Genomic DNA, 21,451 nt, shown 5'->3' on the forward strand with positions numbered 1-21,451 from the left:
ACTTTCAAACGTGAGTTTAATAATTCCGCAAGCATTTTTTTTTTTTTGAATGACGCGAACGAATCTCTGCGGCAAGTTTGGTGACGCGCGCGCGTTCTTTTGACACGAATCCTTGCGGTCCGTTTTCCACATCCGCGCGCGTAAATATCGATCGAGTAACGCGCCTTCCGTAAACGCTCTTAATGTGAAGAGCAGACAAGGAAAGACGCCAACAGATTCATTTCCTGCCGTTTTGACCCATTCGAAAGGTTCGTTTGAGATGAGACGTTTAAGATACAGTCATGAGAAGAAAAAAAAAAAAAAAAAAAGGAAATTTAGTGAGTGAAAGCCGAGTTGGAATGTTGAACGTCGTCAAAGCCGAGCCAAGTCTGGCGTGGTGCGAGTGAAATGTTTAAAGCTGTCAGTCGGACTTGTGGCCGGGGGCAGAAGGGAGGGGCCGGCGGGGGGGGGGCCGGCGGGGGGGGGTCGGCCCCGCCTTCCCGGACCGCGACACACGTGCGCGTTTGTTTGAATTCTGCCTCCGTCGTTACCGTCTCGCACGGCTTTGATGTGCCATGAAAAAAAATAAAAAAGCGCGAGCGGCCTGCCTGCGGGCGACGTGACTCACAACTTGAGTCAACATGGCGCACGTGCGGTTGCGGGTTTTGCGGCAGTGTGTAACGCAAAAAAAAAAGACATCAGCAAGTGTTTTAGGTTTGCTCTCCTATATGTTTATTTACATCCCACGTTGCCATGGTAACCTTCCATCTGAATAAAAAACACACAATGTAAAAGTTTACTGACATAAAAAAAAAAAAAAAAAAAGTGCGGTTCTTAACGTCGGGCTGTGGTCCGGTACGGCTTTTGGAACCCTTGCAGGTCTATGGAAATGCAGGACCTAGCCAGTCCTCATAATCGCGTGGGTGGCGGCGAATCGAGCGGCTCCAAGCTGGACAAGAGCAACCTCGGCAGCCCTTCCGCGGTCACCGCCAATGGAACAGGAGGTGAGCGGCCATGTTTACATGTTTGCATTGTTTGGTCATTTGGTCCAACAAAATGAAGTGCTCGGTTCATGGCCGAGTCGTGTTCCTATGCTAAACTATAGTAAACTATAAAACTCTCTGTACTTAGTAGCGAGCCGTGCGGAACGCCACTGTTGATCCTGTGGGCACGCTAGGGCTGGACGATGTGGCCAAAAAAAGATCTTAATTTTTTTTCAGTTATTCAGGACGATTGTGGTTTTAATCTACTAAACCTAACAAACATTAACTGAAAGGTTTCATTTATTCAAAAATAATTACAGGGCAGTTTCAGTTTTTCTTTTTCAATCAGTTTTAGCAAACTTAACATTCATAGTTTGTACTTAACCCATTTTCACTGAAGCAACCCCGGCTGTTTTACTGGATTTTGACTGATTTTGCAAGGCCCACAGAATATGATGTTCTATTGCTATAAAACATGGAACCTGCCAAAAGAAAGATTAGAGTCTCTTTTTTCATCAGGAAAAAAAAGTATATTAAGTATATATCTGTTTCCGTTTTGCACCATTTAGCATTAGAATATAGCTAAGTTTCATCATTATTCACAAATCTGTTCAAAACTGTGGGGAAAATGGCCCTGGTTGATCTCTTATACTCTGCTGCCACCTGCTGACTGCTTCAACCGTTCTCTTCAGTTCAGAGGCTGCATCAAAGCCTTCTGTATGCTCTAGCATAAAACAAAAACATAAAAAAGTAGAAATACGTCTTTGGGACACTGGTAATATTAAAAATAGAACATATTTATACGTTTTTGGGAGCAAATGAGTTAAATGCCACAATTAAGTAGTTGGTAGCTATTTCGCATTCTGCCACTTGTGCTTAGAACTTCCTCCTTTATGATCATTTTTGCACCGCTCTGTATGAACTATAAAAGACATGAAATGAAAGCCGTGCCATCTGGTGCACTGTGGTCGTAGTTTTAGGGCCCATCTTTTACTTTTGACGACCACTTTTATTCAATTTTTTTACGACCATCTCGTCCCTCTCTGTTGAGGAGCAAAACATGTGATTGAAACAATCCAACTTTTATGAAATCCATTGCAAAGTCATCAGTCGGAGAGCAACGCTGGCACACGCAAGCAAGCGTAAATACGCACGGAGGCACTTTTTTTTTTTTTTTTTTGCCGCTAACCGCTTTGGCAGCGGGCGCCAACGAAAAGGGCTCCAAAATCCCACTGGAAACTATTTCCTCCGCCAGAGCATTAAAGCGTCACGTCCGTCATCGCCTCAAATCTCTCAGACCGCCGTTTTCTCCTCTTGTGACCTCCCCAATAACTCCCCCCCCACCCCCCACCCCCCTCCTCCTCCTCTGCGCTGACCTTTGCATCCTAACGTTTTCATCATTTGCCGATGAGCTCACAGTTAGCGGGGCGGCGCATCGGCGGCCAAAACAAACGACATCGCTCGCATTCCAGCGCACCTGACGTCAGGCCTGCTGTCTGGGAAGTGGCGAAGGGGGGTGACGCCTTTTGCTCATTTCTGCTAGCCCCTCTGTGGCGTTTAGTATTATAAGTAGAGACTGTCAACGATATGATTATTTTTTTCGTGTTTTCTGTTTTTATGTTATGAATTTTTCGTTTGAGCTTTCTGTTGTATGACTAATTTTTTGCTCCACGTGCAGCACTTTGTATGCAGTACTGGTTGTTTTTGAAGTGCTCCATAAATAATGGATGGATTCGGACTTACAACTTATACCGATATATCTGTGCACTTAAGATAAAAATGTTTTGTTTGTTTTCTAATAATTATTTTTTATGTTATTAGTATATTATGATAGATGGATGAGGGAGTAGGACTAGATACGTTTTTGTACTTCTTCTTACTCCTTTTTGAACATGTAAATTATGATTATTATTATTTTAATTTAATTATTTTTAAAGGGATACTTTACTCATTTAGCCATTTTTGGCAGTCAAACATTAATATTTTGATATTTTCATTATTTTTCATGCACAATTAGTACCTTTTAAAAACACATTTTGCAACTTTGCTGTCGACTGAAAATGACATCACAAAGGGCTCGGGTAACCAATCACAGCTCACCTGTTTTCTAGGTTTGGTCATGTGACATTGACAAGCCGAGCTGTGATTGGTTACCTGAGCCCTTTGTGACGTCATCATCAGTCGACAGCAAGTTGCAAAATGTGTTTTTTAAAGGGACTAATTGTACATGAAAAATAATCGAAATATCAAATTAATTATAGACAAAATATGAACTTTTTATTTCTATAATGGGCTAAATAAGTGAAGTATCTCTTTAACTTCAACTTGTATTTTATACTTGTGATGTGGTTATGTTTATATGTTCAATAAACATAATTGTATTTTCTTATGTAACAATGAAAAATCACTGAGGTCTCCTTCACGCTGTTTTTTTCGAAAGCATTTTTTTTTTTCTTTCTAAAATGTCCACCTGCTGTCGAACGACGGGAGGGCTGGATCTGAAAAACCAGCGGACGATGTTTTTGTTTGCGATCTATATTCGAAACGGATTAACCGTCCCTCCAAATTGTGGCCGGTCTCTTGGGGTAAAATGTGGGAAAATAACGATTCAAAAGCACCGCGAGAGGCCGGCCCACCGGGCATCTGCCCCGTGCGCCGGACGGCGTGTCCGGCCCTGACCGATGGTCTTGCTTCGAATCGTCTCTCGCGTGTCAAAGGGCAGGCCCGTCGCCCGCGTCCTCACCGCCTTTCCCGCCTTGCGTTTTATTCCGTAGGTGAAAACATGACCGTTCTAAACACGGCTGATTGGCTGCTGGGCTGCAGCAGCCCCTCCCCCACGCCAACCTCCAAGGATTATGGTACAGAGGTGCATGCGTGTGAATTGACGGCAGCTCGGACCACACCAAGTCCAGAATGTACTTTTTTTTTTTTTTTTTTTGCCAAATTGGCTCAAGTTGCTTTTGAGTTTGCTGTGAAGTGTTTTTTTTATTATTATTTTTTTTATATATAGTTATTTATTTTGCCAAATTGGCTCAAATTGCTTTTGAGTTTCCTGGGAAGTGTTTTTTATTTTTTATTTTATTTATTTATTTATTTATTTTTATTCTGCCAAATTGGCTCAAATTACTTTTTAGTTTGCTGAGAAGTTTTTCTTTTTTTTTTTTTTCTTTTTTTTGCCAAATTGACTCAAATTGCTTTTGAGTTTGCTGGAAAGTGTTTATATATATATATATATATATATATATATATATATATATATATATATATATATATAGTCATTATGCCAGTTATTATAGTTATTTTGCCAAATTGGCTCAAATTGCTTTTGAGTTTGCTGGGAAGTGTTTTTTATTTTATTTATTTATTTTTTTATTTTTATTCTGCCAAATTGGCTCAAATTACTTTTTAGTTTGCTGAAAAGTTTTTCTTTTTTTTTTTTTCTTTTTTTTGCCAAATTGACTCAAATTGCTTTTGAGTTTGCTGGAAAGTGTTTATATATATATATATATATATATATATATATATATATATATATATAGTCATTATGCCAGTTATTATAGTTATTTTGCCAAATTGGCTCAAATTGCTTTTGAGTTTGCTGGGAAGTGTTTTTTATTTTATTTATTTATTTATTTATTTTTATTCTGCCAAATTGGCTCAAATTACTTTTTAGTTTGCTGAAAAGTTTTTCTTTTTTTTTTTTCTTTTTTTTGCCAAATTGACTCAAATTGCTTTTGAGTTTGCTGGGAAGTTTTTTTTGTTGTTGTTTTTTTTGTTTTGTTTTGTTTTATTATTTTATTATTTATTTTGCCAAATTGGCTCAAATTGCTTTTGAGTTTGCTGGGAAGTTTGTTTTTGTTCTATCTGTTGACTGTGACAATGCGTGCATGCGTTTTGGATTGAAACGTCGGCACAGTTCTCATAAGACAGTGGTGGGGAAAGTGCAGCTGCCATGTCGTTAAAAACATCAATTAAAAAATTTTTTTGGAAAAAGCTCAGAATATTTAATAATAATCATTTGTTTAATTGCTGTATCAGGTTGATGGGATAAATTTTTCCCCACCACTGATTGAATAGTTTTACATTTTTGTTTATCACCAGTAAGTGGTATCTCGACTTACATGCCCCAACTTATGAGCCATCACTTGGTCAATATTTGACTTTGTGTTGTGAGTGAAGTGAAAAAAAAAAATGAAAGTGCCGCAATGCTCTCGCATGTGGGCAAGGAGAGCCACAATTCCCTCTCAGCTGTTTTTATTTTTTTAGTTTTTCTTAACCGCTTGCTCCTCACAAGGGTGCTGGAGCCTATCCCAGCTGGCTTCGGGCTGAACCGGTCGCCAGCCAATCGCAGACATATGAATGTCATTTAAAATGTGAATTGAGTAAGCCAAGGTACCACTTTACTGTACTTTTTGTGGTCAAAATCGATCACATCTTTGTAAATGTCATTTTACGCACACTTTATTTATTTATTGATTTATTTTTTTAAAACCACATTTGCGCCAAGTGGTCCAGTTCACTTCACCCTCGTTTGGAGTCCAACTCCAAAAACCGAAACAGAACTAAACAGAACTTCCTTGCTTGGTGGGAATGTGGCGAAACAATTTTGACGTGCGTGCGCGTGCTTGTTTTTGTTTGTTTGTGTTCTTCTATACCAACCTCAGCTCAGATTTAAATTCCTAACTGCCTGTCTTTGATTTTGAAGTGAAAACCGAGCCCATGAACAACAGCGATGCAGTGACCACGACAGGCGACGCAGTACTGGACTCGTACGCCGGCTCAGGTAACACACACTCACACACACACACACACAGCTGTACAGTCATTTTTCTGCCACTAGATGGCATCATTGCATTTGGAGGACGGTGACAGCATTTTTCTTCTCATATTAAGAAATATTGAATCTGTAACATGAAGTAACTTGTGAAATTCTGCACATTTTTAAATTGACCCGGTCTCCACAAATATATGCATTGTTAATACATTTATTACCGTTAAATTTTGACGTGGACATATGCTGCGTTGCGACGGGAATTCCCCCAGTAAAATTTGTGGCGTTAAAGGAACTTTAAATTAACTAATTTTGACAGCCCTAGTAAAAAGACAATAATTTGGTGGGTGCATTTCTCATAATTCTAATGTAGTTAACAATTCATTTGTATTCGTTTTTTTTTTTAAATAATTACTCATGAAATTATTTATTAATTTAAATGTGAAATAATACAATTTAATTCATAAAATTCAATAACAATTCATTTGTAATAATTTTTTAAAATAATTTCTCATTAAATTATTTGTTAATTAAAAGTGAAATAAATAAAATTCAATCAATAAAATTAAATAATTCATTTGTTTTAGGTTGTAAAATAATTTCTCATGAAATTATTTGTTAATTTAAATGTGAAATCAATAAAATTCAATAATTAAAATTCAATAATTCATTTGTTTTAGTTTTTAAAATAATTTCTCATGAAATTATTTGTGAGTTAAATGTGAAATAATAAAAACAGCTAAACTCATTTGTGAAATAATCCATTTGTGACCATAAAGCATCAGACGCAAAATCATCCATCGCAATTTGTCACAGGTTGTGTGTGCTAAATTCATCTTTTTCCATACGTTCCTCTCAGAACAGCGTCAATATTGCAGCTCCGTTTTGTCTGTTGTATAATCGGAACCTTTTCTAAGGAGTTTCAGCGCTTGACCTGAACGAGTGACAAAATATTTGTCAATGTTATTGATATTGATCCACGCCTGTCAATGAAGTCATCTGGGTGAGCAACCCTCATATGAATTATGATGTGCTTGCAGTCATTACTAGCAGTGGATACAGTCCTCGCTCAGCGCACCAGTACTCTCCTCCCTTGTACCCTTCCAAGTACGTCCGGCATATTTTTTTTAGTTGGAAGTTTTTCCCTCTCTGTTAGCAAAGGACGCGAAACGGTCATCTTGTTTGATTTCCCGCTTCAGGCCGTACCCTCACATCCTGTCCACGCCGCCCGCCCCGTCCATGCCGGCGTACGCGGCCGGCCAGCCGCAGTTCGGCGGCATGCAGCAGTCCGCCGTCTACACGTACTCGCAAACGGGGCAGGCCTACGGACTGTCCGGATACGGTAGACGTGACATGACGCGCTCCGGCCACATGACAAACCGGCTCTCATTCGTTTTGTTTTTTTCCGCACACGTGCAGACCTGGGCGTGATGCTGCCCGGAATCAAGACGGAAAGCGGCCTGGCCCAGAGTCAGTCTCCTCTGCAGACGGGCCTCAGCTACAGTCCCGGCTTCACCACGCCACAGCCCGGACAGACGGCCTACTCGCCCTACCAGATGCCCGGTCACTAGCGAAAAAATAACAAACAAAAACACAACACCAGACCTTTTGCGGCTTATCGTCTTTGTGATTCTCCTTTCCAGGTTCAAGTTTCACACCTTCGTCAGGCCTCTACGCCACCAACAACTCCGTGTCCAGTCCAGCCAACTACACTGCAACTCAGCAGGTACCAACGTTCATCTCGTCAACGCACATTTTTCACCTGACTACAGCTGGACGAAACTAAAACCCTCATTAATAAACAAGAACTGGGACGAAATCAGTATGCGTTTTCCTCGACGAATGAAGACGAGACGAAAATGTACTTCACTTAATAAAAAATAAACATGGATATTTTAATTCATGAATAAAAACGAGATAAAAATGATATGATTTTGTCAAATCTTGTCCCTGCTAAAATGTCACTGTGACACGGTCATGTGACACGCCCCCTTTTCAAATCCGCAGCTAGCGAATGCAACTTAACACGGTCTTAAAAAAAAAAAAAAAAAAAGTAAATTACACTTATAACGTAACATTAATCCAACGGCTACAACTTTTCCAACAATAATTCTAATCCGACCGCTCACTTATGCTGGCTAACTTGCTAGCTCGTAGCATATTAGCCACTTGTTGATATACTGCAATTGTGCGTGAAATTGTTTTTCATCAAAAAGATGAGAGAAAATTTTAGATAAAATAGTTTTAGATCAGAAATATTCAACATAATCTGCTGACAAGAAAAACAGTACAGGGGTATAAAATGATTGTCGTTCTTTGTTGACGAAAACTAGATGAATAAAATTGTTTTCTTGGACTAAAATAAAGACTAAAATGCTAGATTTATATTTATATATATATATATATGTTATTATTTATTAATTGTATTATTATATTAGATTTTATTTTTTATTATATTTATATATTTTAATATATATATACACATTTTTTAATATATATATATATATATATATATATATATATATATATATATATATATATATATATATATATATATATATATATATATAGAACTAAAACTCAGAATGAATTTAAAAATGGCGGACACAATTAACAGTAGCAGGTAGCAGCTCGTCGCCTCTTGAGCAGATCCGGCTCTGTTGACAACGACCAATCAATCAATATCACGTCGCGCTCATATCCATATGAAAGCAAAGCAGTTGAAAGATGTTGAAGACGAACTTTTCCCACGCAACTTTTTCTTGGCACGTGTCAGCACCCGAGCAGATGTTAACGCGAGCGGACGTCATCGGACGAGCGAAGGCTTTGTTTTTCCTCAAAGGCACATTTGCAATAGCAGTTAAGAGAGAGAGAGAAAAAAAAAAAAAAGTATTTTTACAGACGCGGAAATCAAATAATACGGCTTTTTTTACAATAGGGACACACAGACTTTAGTTGGGAATATTTTGGCCGCGTCTGCTGGATGGATTTTATCTTTGGCAGTAAAACGGCTTCAAATGGAGCTTTTAATGTGTGCGTGTTTGTGTGGCACGCTCCGGTTTACAAAAAAGCCTCGCGGATTTAGTGGGACGACTCGTAAAATCGCCTTCTCCGCCGGCTCGGTAAAAACCATCAAAAGCGGCCGTTTGGGAATGGAAAAGAAATCCGAAAAGGGGGGGAACCCGAGATGACATGTCGGGGGGGGTGTAAGACCATCTTGTTGAAAAGTCACCAAAGAAAAAACGTCCCTCGTCATCTTGTTCTGTCTGCAGGAATATCCCTCGTATACAAGCTTTGGCCAAAACCAGTACGCCCAGTATTATTCCGCCTCCACGTACGGCACGTATATGACGCCCGGCAGCGTGGACGGCGGCGGCGGCGCCACCGTCGCCGCCTACCAGCTGCAGGACCCCGCCGCGCCCGCCATGACGGGCCAGCCGGCAGAACTTCACACAGGTGGGTGGCCGCCGCTTTACGGAACAATATGCAAACGTCACCATAACATGTTATCACGATATGAAGGCCACCATACGACAATTATCACGATATTGTGGGGAGGCTGGCGATACAAAATAGGTCACAATATTCTTTAAAAAAAAAAAAATTATACAATTTTATTAAATTAAAAAAAAAAGTACAATACAGCAATGAAAAATATATTTATAAAAAAATATATAAATATGATATATATATTGAGGCACTTTTTACAAATATTAATTTGGTTCACAATCATATTACGTTCCCCTTCATCTGACCATTAGCGTGGAATTTAAATATATCAGGGCCAAAACATGCCTTGTGAAAATTAAACTGCCACCAGAGGGTGCTAGAACTGCACAAATGGAAATCAATCCGACTTTTTTCAAAAGATGCGCTGCTTTTAATATTGTGACATGACTATGACGATATATTGTGGCAGTTTTAATATTGCAATAATAATAATACATTTTAATGCAAAATTAAAATGAATCTGATTCGTCGATTGAATAATCAATCGATTAATCGGTTCTAAAAATATTTGATAGCGACAGCACTAATTTAAAGTGTGTCAAATACTGTCTGAAAAGTGTCTTGAGAATCCGCCTCATCCTCACTCTGCGGGAGTCGTGCAACATTGAAAGTCGGGATGTTTTATAAATCATGATGAGTGAAACCGGTTTTGTTAAAAGTTGATTAATGCTGCAGCAAGCTTGCGTGCAGATTATTACGCCGCTTCGTCAACTCATCGTCTGGGTGGGTCTTCTTCCATCATCACGTCCACGTGTCCCAATACTTTTGCTCATCTTGATCACGTGCAGACCTGCTTCCCCCACCCTCGCCAAAATTTATCTTGGCTGAGCTTTATTGTTGCGCTCTCACTTGTTCTCTTCATGTGCCGTGCCCCCCCCCCCTTTCCCCCTCACTCCGATTGAGACATAACAATACGAGAGGCCAAGCTCGCTCTGGTTCGAGTTACCGCAGTGTGGTGGGAAGCATGTGGCCTTTGCTGGGATGCATGCAAACGCGCTTTAGTTTTGGACGGTAGCTTAAACCAAAAAAAAAACAAAAAAAAAAAACCGTAACGGCGTCCTGATGTGACTCGTTTGTCTGCACCGTCAGGAGACTTTGAGCCGGTGCAAAGGCCCTCCACGCCCATCAAGGACCTGGACGAGCGAGCGTGCCGCAGCGGCGGCTCAAAGTCGCGCGGGAGGAGCCGCAAGAACAACCCGTCGCCTCCGCCCGACAGCGACTTGGAGGTACGGACAAAAAAGCGCATTTACCTCCGTTGGCGATTCTCGTTCGCTTTGTTTTGAAAACGTTCCCTTTGCGTCGGCAGCGGGTTTTCGTGTGGGATCTGGACGAGACCATCATCGTCTTCCATTCTCTGCTCACGGGCTCCTACGCACAGAAATACGGAAAGGTAACACACTTGACAACAATGGCGGCCTTTCGGGACGCGTCGTGCGTCGACTTGTGAAAGAAATGCGACCAAAGCGAGGAGAACTTCCTTCCTCGGTTGTCAACAAACAAACTGGTGCGATGATGTCATCATCAGTCGACTCGTGACTGGCCAACAATTTGCACCAATGCCGCTGAATGTTTGCCTTCAAATAAGAGCATCTGCCCCCCCCTCACATGAGATTTAGTGGCAGCTGTGTCTGTTCACACCTCTCCCAAAATAGTGTTTACGCTGTTGGCATAGCAACCGCAGGACCCGAGTTGCCTCGCTCGCACGAGGATGCGTCGGCTCCGTGTAGCGTTTCCCGTTTTATGAGGACAAATTGAGAGGAGCTCGTCAACGCGGGCTCGTCATCCACATTTGGCAGCTAAGGAAGTTTCGAATGAAAAAATAATCATAATAATAAAAATCACGCAGTTCAGTTTCAGTTTGCAAATCAGTTTGTTGTTATTCTTTCTCTCTCTCTCTCTCTCGCCCATCAGTTGGCTTGCTTCTATTCTGGTGCGCTGACAGCGTGCGGCCCCCCTTGACCTATCGCGCGTGATGGTTTTTGCAGCTGAGCCTCACACACACGTAGCAAGTGCCGAGGGAATGTTGACGGGACCGAACAAGTGCAACCTGCCAGTCATCGTTGGCCAAATCCTTTTTGGGAACAAAAAGTTTGATCAACGCTGCTCTCTCTCATTGCGGCTCAGGACCCCCCCATGGCGGTCACGCTGGGCCTGAGGATGGAGGAGATGATCTTCAACCTGGCCGACTCGCACTTGTTCTTTAACGACTTGGAGGTGAGACGCTCAAGTGCGCCACGCAAAGACTTTGGGATGAGCAGCAGAGCCGTTGCTGACACCTAGTGGGGAGATGTGGAACTACACCACTTAGGGGTGTGCCAAAAAAATAAAAAATAAAAAAATCGATTCTCATCTAGCATGATTCAGAATCTATTTTAAATGTCCCCAAATCGATTTTATTCATTTATTTTCATTTATTAAATGATTTTATACTGTCTTGCCCTCGTTTTGTTTGGGAGCGCAAGTCATGTTGTACACGACTTGGCCACATAGGGGCAGTGTGGTTCCGCAGATTTGTTGAGTCGTAGCCACATTACAGAGTAGAAGAAAAAAAGTCACGATAACGCTATGCCAATAAAAGCAGAAATAATAATCCCCTGGTGTTATTTTTTAATTTTACAAATATGTCACAATAGAGAACGTTTGATACTAATAACAATAATTTCATCTTAATTGTGTGTGTGTGTGTAGGAATGTGATCAGGTACATATTGATGACGTATCATCCGATGACAACGGGCAGGACTTAAGGTGAGAATCAACTCCCATTGGGATCAATACCGGTCTAAACTTTGAATGTTGAAATTGGTCAGTCGGTGTAAAAGTTCAGACAGCATAATTGGCTGTCAACGTTAAAGCGTTAAACATAGAAAATAAAATAAACATAATATTGTGTTCTATTGCTATAAAAACATGGAACCTGTCAAAAGAAAGATTAAAGTCTCTTCTTTCATCGGGAAAAAAAGTATTATTGTGTCTGTTTTCGTTTTGCAGCAATTAGCATTAGAATATAGCTAAGTGTCATCATTATTCACAAATCTGCTTAAAAGTGTGGGGAAAAGAGCTTGTTGCAACATAGCCCTGGTTGATCTCTTATACTCTGCTGCCACCTGCTGGCCGCTTTTTCTAATAACTAACTGCCATTCCTTTAAGCGACCTCTTCAGGTCAGAAGCTGCATCAAAGCCTTCTGTATGCATTAGCATAAAAACAATGTATAATAAAGTTTTTGGGACTATGGCAATATTTAATATAGAACGTGTTTATACGTTTTTTGGGAGCAAATTAGTTAAATGTCGAAACAACACGTAACCTTCAAATTTGACGGGTGGAAAATGTTGACAAAAAGCCTTTTTAATGACGTGATTAATCAAAATTCTAAGATGTGATTCATCTGATGAAAAAGTAACTAATTCAACATCCGTTCGTTCGTTTCCAATCGGCAGCACTTACAGTTTTGCGACCGACGGCTTCCACGCAGCGGCGACCAGCGCCAACCTGTGCCTGGCAACGGGCGTCCGCGGCGGCGTGGACTGGATGAGGAAGCTGGCCTTCCGCTATCGCCGCGTCAAAGAGTTGTACAGCACGTACAAGAACAACGTGGGGGGTAAGAACCAAGATTTGTTATTTTTGGATATGAATTTTTCTGGCGAACGGTTTCCTGTGTGCGTTACCCGCCCGCGCGCCGCCCGGCAGGTCTGCTGGGTCCCGCCAAGAGGGACGCGTGGCTGCAGCTGCGAGCCGAGGTGGAGGCGCTGACCGACTCGTGGCTCACGCACGCCCTCAAGTCGCTTTCCATCATCAGCTCCAGGTAGCGACTGCGCGTCAGCTGGGGGTGGCAAAATGGACTTCATGTCAAGTTGCTTGAACACATGTTTTTTTGTTTTTTCTTTTTCTCTCCGCCCATACGGGAAAAAAATTGGAAATCCTGTACTTGGGGAATTCCAGTCGCAACGCAGCAGACTTCAAAATTTAGCAGTAATAAATGTCAATAATGCATATATTTGTGCAGACTGGGGTCAAGTTTTATTTTTGCCATTTTGAAAATGTGCAAAATTTCACAAGTTACTTTGCATTAAAGATGAGATAGCTCTTAATATGAAAAGGAGCTGTCACCAGCGTCTTACAAATGCGACGATGCCATCTCGTGGCAGAAAAATGACCTCTACACAAATCAATATCACACTCGTTATTTTTTTAATTTGAACTCAATTTTATGTCAATGACTAAAAAATGCAGCCATAATTCTATTAGTTGAACGTTTTTGTTTTTTTTACTTTCCTGCTCACGAGAGTATAAAAACTTAGAAAAAAATGTTATTGTACATTTAGAACAGATCTAAAATTTGCAATTAGTCATGATTTAACTATTGAAGTCATGCGATTATGATTTTAAAAAAAATGTAATTGCCTGACACCCCTAATAGTAACCAATATATTGGTAACATGTTTCAAAATGTTTTTTTATTTTTGTTAAATTCCAATTGATTTGATTTTAATTTGATTCGCATTTTTATTTTGAATATGCATAAAAAAATTAAAAATAAAATAAAAATTGTGAAGCCAAAACTTGTAAATGCTCTTTTTTTTAAATTCCATTTTATCAATTATTATGAAATTACTGGATCAATGACTAAAAGATGCAGCCATATTTCTATTTAACATTTTTTTCCCCCACGAGTATAAAATTTTTTTTATTGTACATTTACAACAGATATCAAATTTAGGATTAATTATGAGTTTAAAAAACAAAAAAAAAGGATTCATCATGAGCTAACTATTGAAGTCGTGCGATGAATTATGCTGAAAAAATGTGAAGTTTCAGCACTCAATTGCGCTCGGGCCCCGCAGGAGCAACTGCGTCAACGTGCTGGTGACCACCACGCAGCTCATCCCGGCGCTGGCCAAAATCCTCCTCTACAGTCTGGGCGCCGTCTTCCCCATCGAGAACATCTACAGCGCCACAAAAATAGGTGAGAGCGGTCGACGACAGTGATGGCGGCGGGCGGAGATGCGGCGTGGTCGCTATGGTAACAACGGGGCAGGGGCCGATAGTAGGTGAAAAAAAAATGTCCTTTTTAAGAATAAATAAAAACAGCACTTGAACACAAACTATTTGATTTTTCAACATATTAAATATTTAGTACAGAAGAAAGTTTAACTCAATAAATGTTAACATTTATTTGCTATTACTAAAGCAGACCTATGGGCTACTCATGTTGTCCTTGAGGCTTACTTGTACCTATTGGCACCTTTTTTTTTTTTTTTTTTAAATAGTATACCGTACATTAATCAGAACATAGATGCAGTACGTCTTTGTTTTAGCTCGATGCGTCTTAAGAAAAAAAATAAAAATTGAGGCAATTAACTTGAAGGATCATAATCCCGTCCCCTCAATAAAAAATAGAGCTCATGACAGCTGACAGCCATTAGTGGTTATTGATTTTTTTTTTTTTTTTTTGTAACTTACAGAAAACCGTCAAACTGGTCATCGGCCCGTTCTTATTCACAAACCCGCAGAGGAAAAAGCTGAAAAGTTGTTTGCACTTTTAATTAAGCTGTCGAAACACACTTAAAAATAATAATATAACCGAATTAGGTCCAGGACTGAGATTTAATATAAGCCGATTTAAGACTTGTAGAGACACGTTTTGATGGGCCACCGGTTGCCATGGCAACAAATTGCCATTATTTCAGTATAGAATAAAAAAGGACCAAACTAAACATGTTGAAGTGCTTGTTACGCAATCAGCACCTTGTCTATTTGTTAAGGCATGCAAAAAAAAAAAAAAAAAAAAAAAAAGTTTTGTTTTTCTTGTGATGGAATTTTGGCCAAAACAAGAAAAAAGGAGAATGTTGTGAAAGCCATTTTGTTGTCTCCAGGCAAAGAGAGCTGTTTTGAGCGTATAGTGTCCCGCTTTGGCGCTAACGTTACGTATGTTGTGATTGGCGATGGCAAGGATGAGGAGCATGCCGCCGGGCAGGTAAATGACGTTTTTGCACTCCTTTTTGTGCTCACCCGAACCCCTTCCTTGTTTCTCCTGCAGGCAAAGAGAGTTGCTTTGAGCGCATAATGCAAAGGTTTGGCAGGAAAGTAGTGTATGTTGTAGTGGGGGACGGTGCGGAAGAGGAGCAGGCGGCCAAAAAGGTAAAACCGTCCCGCCTGTGTGGCCCCGCCCACTCGGCTGCGCAGTGCGAGCCCTCTGATTGGATGGCGCCTGCCTGTCTTTGACTGCTGCTCCTTGCTGTGGATGCTTTTTTTTTTTTCTGTACAAAATCACAAGTGAAACGATGAGTGAAAACTCCAAAGTCCAACACGATCCCCCAAAATTGAATTCGACTTTATTCCAGGCCAAAAATGGAAAGCTGCTTGATCATATATTTGACAATATCCATGTACTTAGTATGATCTGTAGGCGCAGATGTCGACTAAATCCGTTTTTGTTTTGTTTTTTTCCACTTCAAGTAACCCCAAACAGCTTCCCATAGTCACCAAGCAGCCTCATAAAGCCTCAAAATATGTCATCTAACATTTTATTGCCATACACGTATGAATAAGTGTTAATTGTTGTATTCTGCACTAACGTTAAAATAACGACAGAATTTTGGAAGCAGCCCGATTAAGATGAGGGGCAGATTTTTGCAAAGCAACAGCCCCATCTAGCGGTAATATAAGCGCTATTGCAATTCAGTGTGTACTGTGTTACTAAGTGGAGACAGTTTTGTTTTTTTATTAATTTGTGTTGCGACTTTGGAGGTTCCACCATTTGAACAATGCTTTGTTAGACAAAAAAAGCTTTGCGGGGTCTTCTGCAGAAAAAATATTTGCATTCCATATTCTTCAATCAATAAGAGTATTTTCAGGATTAGACCTGAATTAGTTTGCTGGGTGTTGGGACGACTAGTTTAGCGTTTGAAAGAAAGTGCTTGAATTGCTTTCTTGCCAAAAAAAAAAAAAAAAAATAAATTATGGAAATGTTTTTTCATCCTTTCAGATTGGTCATGACAAATTCCATTCAGAATTTTACATTAAATCACTTCATTTTTTTATACCTTGACTTGGTGGGTTTATTGGTGACAATTCTGGAATATATAGGTGGGAAATTATTATTTTTTTAAAATATAATTAAGATTTATTTTTGGTTCCAATCAAGATATGGAAAAAAAAAAGTTGTAAATATGTTTAAATATTTTAATTTTATTTATTTTAACTTTATTTTTATTATAACAGCATAATTACATTAATTTTTTTTAAAAACAAATCATGCGTGAAAAATATTTTTGTATACGTTTAGTTGACGTCAAACAAAACACATTTACAACAGATTCTGATTTCACCCCCCCCCATCACAACATCTCGGTGGTGATGTGCACTCCAACCACTTGACAAGAAAGCAAAAAAAAATATGTTTTATTCTGCATGGATTTGGTTTGCAGTGGTTTTGTTTTATGGCTCGGAATTGGGCCGCCAACTCATTTGTTTTTTTTTTGCCCTCCCCCACAGCACAACATGCCCTTCTGGAGGATATCCAGCCACTCTGACCTGCTGGCGTTACATCAAGCACTGGAGTTCGAGTACTTGTAACTGTTGGACTCGCCTCTTCCCTTTTTGTAAAACTATTTAAGAACAAAACTATACACTGCATTTTTTTTTTTTGTTTCTTTCCCAACGTCTGGACTTACAAACTGAATGGTCTTAAAAGCAGCAGCAGAGGACAGAAGTGGTCTGAGGATCCACAAAAACAAAAACAAAAACACTGTGGTGACTCAAGCTGGGGGTCACGCAGCCGCGCCAGCTGATTTTTAGCGTTTTCTGGTGCGTCCGATGCAGACGCCTGTGTAAATTATTTGCAATAAAAGTGAAGGGCCGAGGTGTGGGTGGTGTGTGCAGTTTTTTTTTGTTTTTGGTGCGGTGAATGGGGGGGGTTGAGTATGTGATCATGTGTTGTGCCTTAATATGTTTTCATGTCTGTTCTTTTCAGAAGTGTAAATATTAAACAAGGACAAAACATTTGGGGAGTCGTCTTTGGTTGTGCTTGACAATTTTGACCTTTCAAGGGATACACACAAAAACATCACAACAACACGCGACTTCAGCTACTGAGCGTGAATCCGTTTTATGTTACAATGAGACAGAATTGACCTCAGGCTGGAATTTGGACAACTTGTGTCCAATTGACTTTTGAAGAGGTCTTGCTAAACTAATTATGCCGCGGAAGTAATTGAATTATTGAAATTTCAAGTTGCAAGGCTTTGATTTGAATCAGTGACGAAAAAAAAAAAAAAAAATGGAATGATCTTCATTTGCTTATTTTGTGGTCATTGGAATATGGGAAACGGTTTGGCAAGATGTACCAACAGCTTCAATTTGAAATGGAAATACAGGACATTTTTAAATACTTAAAAAAAAAAAATGTAAATAGTGTAATTGTGGGAATTTTTTGAATGCATATCCTGACTTTTGCGATTATTTTTTTTTCAAAAAGTTGAGAAAATGTGCAGCGTGGGTGAAAAGAAAAGATAAGATGACAAGAGTTAACGGTTCCAAACTTTTATTGTCTCCTTTTTACTTCTTGGCTTTGAAGTATTCCTCAATGACATCCTTGGCTTGGGACTCCTTGCCGTAGTCCTGTGACGGGAATTCAGAACGTCAGAAGAGGAAGGCGGCGACAAAAAAAAATAAAAAATGAAGGCTAAAACGAGAGTTGGGCTGTTACGACTGTGGCGCTCTTTAACATAGGCAGCACACGTCGTCTCGGGGAAGGGACGGATCGACCAAAGGGCGCCATTTTCCAACAAGATTGTGGCCATTTTCAGGGACCCCGGTCACCACAGGACAGGTGACGGGGCTCGTACCGTGGCGGTTCTTCTAGCCAGTTTAAAACGACAGCTGCGTGCCACGGCAGGGGGGCACAGCACCTGGACTTGCCTGGCATCCAAAGCTCGTGGAATAAAAATCGCATTATTCTCTATGGCAGCGCAATTACATGCTCTTCCACTAGATGGCAGATTTTAGCCATCGATCCACTCGTTGCTATTCACCCAACAGAATTAATAAGTCAGTGTTGAACTCGAGTCACATTTGTGAGTGAAAATGAGACTGGATCAAGTGTGTATACTTTTTATCAAATCTTGAAAACTACTGGATGACGAAATCAAAACATCTTAAGAGATGATACAAGCAATGCCACACCTGGATTTACAGTAGGGATAAAAATGTATTTGGCCAAAATCCAATAGGAAATCTATAAGGAAACTGGCCAAATATTTTTGTGCCTAGTTGTATGATTATTATTATTATATTTTTTTTTAATCTGTAGACTTGTTTGTATTATATTGTCGCTGCTACGTGTGAAAAAAAAAACAAAAAAATGGACATGAGTGTTTTTCACACAGCAGCGACAATGCGATTTTTTTTTTTTTAAATTCTCTAACTTGTTGACAAAGGTGCTGCCACATCAATTTTAAGCTTAAGAAATAGTAGCAACACCCAAATGGTTTGTTTATGGGTTAAAAGTTACAATGCACATTTAGTCCAAAAGATTTTTGTTGTTTTGTTTTTAAATAGGGTACCAAATAAGGTCATACCCAACCTCTCCCTTTAAGGACTTTCAAAGAATATTTGGATTTTTAGGGTTAAAATGGAGTATTATTCGTGTTGGTTACCTTGACGACAACGCAGCTGCAGCCCACCACCTTGCGGGGTTTTCCCTCGCGGTCAATCTTGCACAGACCCACCCACTCGCCCAGCTTCTTGTTGTCGTCAACCTGAAATAAAGAGCGCGCACGTTGTAACCCGCAAGTGTCAACGACAACGAAGCAGAACAAGATGAAATGAACATATTGCGACTTGGCTGCGTCTCAGACACAAATTTGGGTAACAGTGGCAAATTATCGTCACGGCTGTCAGTAGAGGGAGCCAGATTATCATCAATGATGCAACCGAGGGCAAAATAATTTTCACACCCCTTCTGGGATTCACTTTCCCCCCCGATAGAAAACAAACCCGGTTAACTGGCGTTAACTTTGGCAAGCAATCAATATGTCAGCCGGCGAGGCGCCATCTCACCTTAATGAGGTTGATCTGATGCTCGGCGCAGAGGGCCTCCACCAGCTTGACGTACATGGGCTCGTCGCAGTTGGCCGCCAGGACGCACAGGTGAGCTTGACGCCTGAATTTCATCGCAGAGTGCAAAGCATTAAACACATGAAATGATAAAGAAACACCTCAGACTTTCTTTTTTTTTTTTTTTGGTTCAACAGCTAACATCTCAGACAGAATTGGGTAACAATGGCGCTTCTCCTCAGGGTGTTCAGTAGAGGGAGCCAAATTATCGTCACTGATACTTGAGCCAAAACAGTGGTACCTTGACTTACAAGTTTAATTTGTTGACGACCAATTGTAAACGAGATCAACTTTAGCCCCTGAAATCAACACAAATTTAATTCAAAACGTTCCAGGCTGCTAGACTAAAAATAAATACATAAATAAATGTTCACGTTGCCCTCTATAAAAACAATTGCATAAGATTTAAACAATTAAGCTTGTTTTGCTTTAATTCAATGGGCATTGCGCTGCTCCTGCTGTTGTGCATACTTTTGCCACTGGGGACAGTATAACGCATAAAGATTTGGTGAGGGAAAAAAAAAAAGAAAAAGTTACTGTAATCTTTTTACAGGATGACTAAATACACCTCTGAAAAAAATAAAGAGGAAAAAAAATGCTACGTTTTTGCTCATAACTCGCGCAGAAAAAAAAAACGCATCTGATTACTCAAACTCACTGCTTGTAAGTCAAGGTACCACCGTCCATTTCCAACCCCACACGTACTTGTCCAAGGCTTTGGCAGCCTCGCGGATGCCGCGGGCAAGGCCGTCATTGATGAGTGCGGTCTTGAGCACTTCGGGGAGAGCGGTGTTGACATCCATCACACCTCCAGCGGCAACGCTGTCACGGGAGCGGGGTGAGAAGGTCAACCAAAGTCAAAACGTGAACCATCCAAACGGGTCGCGTTGGTGAGCGCCCAGCTTGTCAGAAGAGGGATGTCACCCATTGGAGGGTGAAGGGGTATCCGACAAAAGATGAAAAGTCATCATTCAAGCATGTGGACGCTCAGATAATTAGAATAGCTTTATATTGGGATGTTTTTGATATTTTAGGCTAGAAAACTAGGACTTTTGTTTGTTTTTTAAAATACATTTACATTCATTTAAAGCATGATCTGTCTTACAGCAAAATGTTCCTCTATTTTGGGAGTCGGACTGGAACGTATCCATCTACTGTCAACGGCGTTCACACTTATACAATTACAATAGACACCAACTGCAGTTTTACACATAGAGGGATTAAAAAAAAAAAAAAAAAAAAAAAAAAAAAAAAATAGTATTTGGCCAAAATCCCACAGGAAGTCTATGGAAAATTGGCCAAATGCTTTTTCTTTTCTTTTTTTTAGCCCCACTGTAACTTATACTGTATATTGCCATGTATTTGGATTAATTGTATGTTCGTGACGAGGCAACACTTGTTAGCAACCTCGTTAAAAGCAAGCTAATGAATATCTCCGTTTAACTGAAAGACTAATATGGTGTAAGGGAGTGAACCACAACCAAATATTTAGTACATTATATAAAATTTATACGATACAATTTTAATGGCTTCATTTGGTACATCCCACATGAGAGCGACGCTATGCTTGCTCACCCTTCCTCGGCCATTGTTGATTAAGGATGGACGGCGAACCTAAACTTCTGCAATAAAGCACAAACAACACACATAATTTATCTTTCATCGTCGATGGGTAGGTATGGGACTGTCACAAAGCAGGATGGTCGATTAATTGAACGGATTGTATCTCGCCAGTGAGAAAACGTACCCTTGCCTCCTCTCGGGTCGTTGTAAAGAGGACGTCATAAGTGCGCGACGCGGTTTTAATGCCGCCAGGAAGGCCCTCACCAAAATGACGGTGCCCGAAGACTGCCTGTTTAAATTCACATTTCATGTAGGAATATTGTTTTGTTTTTTTGTTTTTTACTTACTAGAATGTTTATTGATTTACTACACAAATGCATAATCCGCACACATATGCGTGTGTGCGCGCCATTCATATGAAGATAAAGCCAACTCATATTTTAACTGTAGTAAGACTGTACAAGAAAAATATAAAATAAAAATGGTTCTTATAATTCTATAGTTTGCATTTTATTATCCGTTTTTT

General features: G+C 40.0%; 2 protein-coding genes and 3 non-coding genes across 16 annotated transcripts in view; 1 reads left to right on the forward strand and 4 right to left on the reverse strand.

Moving 5' to 3' along the window:
* Positions 1 to 17,247, forward strand: part of eya4 (EYA transcriptional coactivator and phosphatase 4) — a 41,146-nt gene extending 23,899 nt beyond the window's left edge. For 2 of the 12 annotated variants that reach the window (XM_077510248.1, XM_077510255.1), the window contains 16 exons: positions 859 to 983; positions 3,737 to 3,877; positions 5,668 to 5,745; positions 6,774 to 6,840; positions 6,933 to 7,075; positions 7,153 to 7,296; positions 7,377 to 7,459; positions 9,006 to 9,189; positions 10,333 to 10,469; positions 10,550 to 10,633; positions 11,368 to 11,457; positions 11,932 to 11,990; positions 12,684 to 12,844; positions 12,934 to 13,048; positions 14,088 to 14,209; positions 15,120 to 15,453. In XM_077510248.1, the coding sequence (XP_077366374.1) occupies positions 859 to 983; positions 3,737 to 3,877; positions 5,668 to 5,745; positions 6,774 to 6,840; positions 6,933 to 7,075; positions 7,153 to 7,296; positions 7,377 to 7,459; positions 9,006 to 9,189; positions 10,333 to 10,469; positions 10,550 to 10,633; positions 11,368 to 11,457; positions 11,932 to 11,990; positions 12,684 to 12,844; positions 12,934 to 13,048; positions 14,088 to 14,209; positions 15,120 to 15,310 (1,924 nt within the window). In that variant the 3' untranslated portion in view covers positions 15,311 to 15,453. Of the gene's footprint in view, positions 1 to 160; positions 249 to 858; positions 984 to 3,736; positions 3,878 to 5,667; positions 5,746 to 6,773; positions 6,841 to 6,932; positions 7,076 to 7,152; positions 7,297 to 7,376; positions 7,460 to 9,005; positions 9,190 to 10,332; positions 10,470 to 10,549; positions 10,634 to 11,367; positions 11,458 to 11,931; positions 11,991 to 12,683; positions 12,845 to 12,933; positions 13,049 to 14,087; positions 14,210 to 15,119 lie in introns of those variants that run through there. The other 10 variants (XM_077510251.1, XM_077510250.1, XM_077510254.1 and 7 more) reach the window with 10 other exon arrangements.
* Positions 17,248 to 17,771: 524 nt separating this feature from the next.
* Positions 17,772 to 21,216, reverse strand: rps12 (ribosomal protein S12). The gene is made up of 6 exons (XM_077511422.1): positions 21,110 to 21,216; positions 20,938 to 20,984; positions 20,068 to 20,184; positions 19,306 to 19,408; positions 18,903 to 19,004; positions 17,772 to 17,865 (listed from the first exon to the last, which is right to left on the reverse strand). Exons 2-6 carry the CDS (start codon positions 20,949 to 20,951, stop codon positions 17,803 to 17,805), a joined length of 399 nt encoding a protein of 132 aa, XP_077367548.1. The 5' UTR covers positions 20,952 to 20,984; positions 21,110 to 21,216; the 3' UTR covers positions 17,772 to 17,802.
* On the reverse strand, positions 19,092 to 19,177 carry LOC144010993 (small nucleolar RNA SNORD100). Its single transcript, XR_013281415.1, has one exon. It is a non-coding gene; the product is annotated as a small nucleolar RNA SNORD100 (small nucleolar RNA).
* Positions 19,502 to 19,584, reverse strand: LOC144010992 (small nucleolar RNA SNORD100). Its single transcript, XR_013281414.1, has one exon. It is a non-coding gene; the product is annotated as a small nucleolar RNA SNORD100 (small nucleolar RNA).
* On the reverse strand, positions 20,264 to 20,339 carry LOC144010998 (small nucleolar RNA SNORD101). Its single transcript, XR_013281419.1, has one exon. It is a non-coding gene; the product is annotated as a small nucleolar RNA SNORD101 (small nucleolar RNA).
* Positions 21,217 to 21,451: the final 235 nt, after the last annotated feature.

This window comes from Festucalex cinctus, chromosome 21 (assembly GCF_051991245.1).
Source record: "Festucalex cinctus isolate MCC-2025b chromosome 21, RoL_Fcin_1.0, whole genome shotgun sequence".
Classification (NCBI taxonomy): domain Eukaryota; kingdom Metazoa; phylum Chordata; class Actinopteri; order Syngnathiformes; family Syngnathidae; genus Festucalex; species Festucalex cinctus.